Source organism: Charadrius vociferus, unplaced genomic scaffold (assembly GCF_000708025.1).
Source record: "Charadrius vociferus isolate BGI_N301 unplaced genomic scaffold, ASM70802v2 scaffold544, whole genome shotgun sequence".
Lineage (NCBI taxonomy): Eukaryota > Metazoa > Chordata > Aves > Charadriiformes > Charadriidae > Charadrius > Charadrius vociferus.
Genome location: NW_009648162.1, coordinates 68,918 through 73,215, shown reverse-complemented (window position 1 = coordinate 73,215; position 4,298 = coordinate 68,918). Strand labels below are relative to the sequence as shown.

At 62.7% G+C, this 4,298-nt stretch overlaps 1 protein-coding gene across 1 annotated transcript in view; it reads right to left on the bottom strand.

Moving 5' to 3' along the window:
* Window positions 1–146: 146 nt before the first annotated feature.
* Window positions 147–4,298, bottom strand: part of LOC104285623 (chromosome unknown open reading frame, human C20orf27) — a 14,692-nt gene continuing 10,540 nt past the window's right edge. The window contains exons 4-5 of the mRNA XM_009884091.1: window positions 1,294–1,416; window positions 147–247 (exon numbers count right to left, since the gene is read on the bottom strand). Of these exons, the coding sequence (XP_009882393.1) occupies window positions 147–247; window positions 1,294–1,416 (224 nt within the window). The remainder of the gene's footprint in view (window positions 248–1,293; window positions 1,417–4,298) is intronic.

The window sequence follows — 4,298 nt, the reverse complement described above, 5'->3', positions numbered from 1 at the left end:
GGGGGAAGTAGCAGCTCGCCCCCAGCTCTGCGATGGTCACAGAGCTGCAGCCCCCGGGGTGGGGGAGTTTGTGGCGGTTTCTTGTTTTTTAAATTTGAGTTTCGTCCTTGGGAGCCGCGCGGGCAGCAGTGGAGGGCTGGGGGGGGCTAATCAAAGCCGTGCCAGTCGCTCTGCTCCGAGTCGTACTCCAGCTCCGCACCGATGCAGCGCACCCCGTCCAGGAGCATTGGCGTGCCATGATGCCGGTCTGCAGGAAAAGGAGGGGACAGTGGGGACAAGGACAGAGCCGGGGTGCAGTCACGTATGGCCTCAGGCTGGCCCGGGGGACTCACTTCACTTTTTCGAGAGCCCTTTTGGGGAGCCTCACAGGTGCTTTGTCCTCTCACCCACGGTCCCCACACAAGGCATGCCAGCAGCTGGGGGCGCTGGGAGATGCAGGGATGCTGCACCCTGTCCCCAGGTCACTGCTGTGGTCGCTGCCCTCAGGTTCCTGCCCAGGGACCGCGCTCAGCCCCCGGTGTGTCACGGCTCGGGTGCTGCAGTGCATGGGGTGCTGGGGGCCGGGCTGGGACACGGGGTGGGGACACCACAGAGAGAACCACCAGCCCCACGGACCCCAGGACCAGTCGTGTGGAAAATGACAGTGAGAGCAGGCGCTGTGTCACACGAAGCAGAGGAAGCCGAGCTATGAAACGCTGCTCTAATTAACGAACCCAAATTAGGCAGCAAGGTGGGGATTAAAATTAAAGACCGCTGTGCTGCTTAATAAGCAGCAGTGGCTGGAGGAGAGGGGGACCCCAAGTGGGCTTGGCCACAGCCCCTGGCCTGGGCTTGGGGTGAGGACGGGGGGCAGGGGGTGTCCCTAACCCACCCCCTTCACCGGGGAGGCCCCGCAGCCTCGTCCCCTGGGCTGGGGATTTTCGGGGTGAAACTCATCCTGTTCAGACCATTTCTTAGAAGTGTCCACCAGGTGGGGAACGTCTGCAGCGGCTGAGCCGGGAGAGCTGGAGGGAGATGGGCTGGGAAAGGAGGGAGGATGGCGCTGGGGATGCAGGGGATGCAGGGGATGCAGGGGATGCAGGGGATGCAGGGGATGCAGGGGATGCAGGGGATGCAGGGAGCAGCCCTGGCTCCCCAGACACAGGCACAGCAGAAAGCAGTGGGTCTTCAGCCAGGTCTGCGAGCGCTTCCTGTTACCGCTTGTGCTGGGGAGGAATCGCTGCTCCAAAACCCAAGGAACTGCACGAGACCCACCCCTCCCACCGCTGCCCACCGGCACTGGCAGACTCTTACCCATGACACGGGCTTGTACCACCACCTTGATACAGGCGCCTTCACCAGCCTCGCTGGACAGGACCATCTCCTCCTTCAGGACCCCCTCCTTGTGCGCCGTGTACTCGCACTTCACGCTGTAGCCTGGGGACAGAGACACCCTGGGAGCTGGGCTCCGGCTGCGAGAGCTGCCTGCACCTTTCCTACCCCACCCCGAGAGCCCCTCCTCACCGCAGGCACCCAGAGAGCACCAGAGCCTGGTTTAGTCCCGTCCCCACCACCAAAGCGCTGGGCAACACAGCACAAGTCTTGCTGGGCTCCTTCCCCACCCCGTGCCTCAGTTTCCCCACCCGTGAGGTAGAGACAAGGATGCTGAGCCGTGGTGAAGCACATAAAGCTCCACAGAGATGCGGACGAGGTGTCTGGGAGTCGCTGCTTTTCCCAGCGCCGGGCTGAGGGCACTGCTGTGATGGTGCTGAGCACTCTCCAACGCCCTGAGCCGATGGCACCCTGAGACCTGCTTGGCCCCATCACCCTGCCCCAGGCCACCGGGGGTTTGCGCAGCCCCACAGGGAGGGAGCCAGGGGAGCAGGACACCAGCACGCAGCTCCTCTGCACCCCCAGCCACAGCCAAAGGGGGTCCCACCTCCCACTGAACCCAAACCCTGACCCTTCACCCTACCCCGACCCTCACACACAGCCCCAGCACACAGTACCCCACAGACACAGCAAACGGTGCTGCCTGCACCCTGCCCTGCCTGCACCCTGCCCTGCCTGCAGTGCCCCGACTAGGCAAACACCATGATCTACCACCAGCCGGGCACACTCGTGCCAAAATTGCCATGTCTTCCTCCTCGCAGAGCAAAAGGGACATGGAAACACCCCTTGGAGCCCCCAGCTCGGAGGGGGTGAAGGCTGGCCCCAGCCCCATGACCCCCCCAGCGCAGGGACAGAGCTGGCAGGGACGAAGGAGGCAGTTGCTTTTGATCCAGAGGCAAAAAGCTCAATGTAAAAAAATAACGGAGAGGCAGAAAATTAAACCGTGCTGGCCTTTCAGCTGCAGAAAGGCACTACTCAAACCCAGGGCGGGGGGCCACAAGCTTGCTGTGAGCACAGGTCCAGGCAGCCCCCGCAGAGCTCACAGGGAGGCACCCCGACGTGGCTGGCACAGGGGGATGCTGCGACGGCACAAAAAAAGAAATAAAAATGCGCTGAGCATCATCCAGGCTCCAGAGCACACGCAGCAGTCAGCTCCATGAGCTCAGCCCCAGGGCTCAGGAACACCGGCCGCACACAAGGAGCGCGGTGGGATGGAGGAAAGGAAACCATCTACAGGCACCATGAATCGCCCCTGACTGCTCCTCCGGGTCCCCAACCTGGTGTGGGGCTCAGAGCCCAGTGAAGGGCTGAGGAGCCAAAGGGGAGCGGAGCCAGAAGCCAGAGGACAGCTCAGGGCAGGAAAGCGCTTTCTCTGCTCAGCTCCACCTTTAACGGGGATGAAAGGTTGTACCTGGAAGCAGGAGGGAGACGAGGTGGCAAAACCTCCTCCCGTCCTGGCAAAACCTCTTCCTTCCAGGCGCCGGGAGCCCCCTTATCTCCAGACCACGCTCACCCGGGGCCGCTTTGTCTCTGTGCCTGTGCCAGATCACAGTGCCGCTCACCAGCCCCGCCGCGGCTGTCACCACAGCCAGGAGCCGCGCTCTGCCCAGGCTGTGCCGCCCTGGGGACGCCGGCAGCGCAGGAAAAGGATTTGGCCCATGGCCGGGCAAACCTGGCAAGCTCCATCCCTACCTACAGCTGAGGACGCGGGAACCAGAGCCTCAAGGGGAGCCCCAGCTGTCACCAGGACCCCAAGGACCTGGGAGACAAACCCTACTGAACCACTATGAGGCATCAGACTCCTCCAGGTCCCACCGGAGCTGCTCAGGGTCCTCAAAGGACTCCTTTCCCCAAAGCCTTGGGAGCCCTGGCCATGAGCCTGCACCAGGCGTGCCAGCCCGAAGTGGGAAGCTTCAAGCAAACAAAGCTTAAGTGCTTTGCTGGGTCGGGGCCAGCGGCAGCGCGGGAAGAGCCGCAGCCCGGCCCTGCCAGCCACAGCTCCGCTCCCGGACCCTCGGCTGCCGGGAGGTGGCACAGGCAGAGATGGTGAGCTGCAGCCCCAGGGAGCTGGAGGAGACAGGGATGCGGGAAAGAGCCTCCACCGGCTGCTTGTCAACCAGAGCTGCTGGCACAGGACCAGCCGAGGTGCCCCAAGGCACTTTGCAGCCCGCTGTGTCCTCGGGGCGGGTGCTGTGTCCCCAAGACGGCTGTCACCAAGCCCAGCGTGATGCTCAGCTGTTCCAGTTGCCGCACTGGGGCCACCATGCACAGCCCTGCTCCCTTCTCCCATCAACGTGCTGGTGGAAAACTGACCCCAGACCAGAGCCATGCTGGTGCATGAGCCTGATGCCTCTTGGAGCAAGCCCTGTCCCTGTCCTTGTCCCTATTCCCACCGGCCTGCGGGCTCCGCTCCATAAACCCATCGCTACTCTTCACCTCCTGCCTCCCAGACTGATCTGAACCCACAAGAAACAGCAGCTGATTGATGAACATTTGAGATAAAAGAGCATTTAACCTCCCAATTGCAGATGATAAATTATGGAGAGACGCAGGTCCGCAGGGCACGGAGCAACAGCCACAGGCCGGTTGCGGGATGTGACTGAACCTGCGCTGCCAGCGGGGACCGAGCAGGACCAAGGGCGAGGGGAGCAGGAAAGGGACGGGGAAGGATATGGAGGAAGGAGTGGGCAGAGCAGCCAGCGGGACCCTCAGCCCTGCAGCCACGCTGCCAGGGGGCTGCCCCGTGCCCAGCCCCCAGCATGGGCTCGGATGGGCCTAAGATGCCACAGACATGGAACAAAGCAAAGGCCAGGCAGTTCCTCTGCACAGACCCACATCGAGTGCTCACGTTTCAGGATGTTATTCTCCTTTCCTCCACGACAAGAGAATTAGCAAGAAGCCTGGAGACAGACGGAGAGGTGACCCCC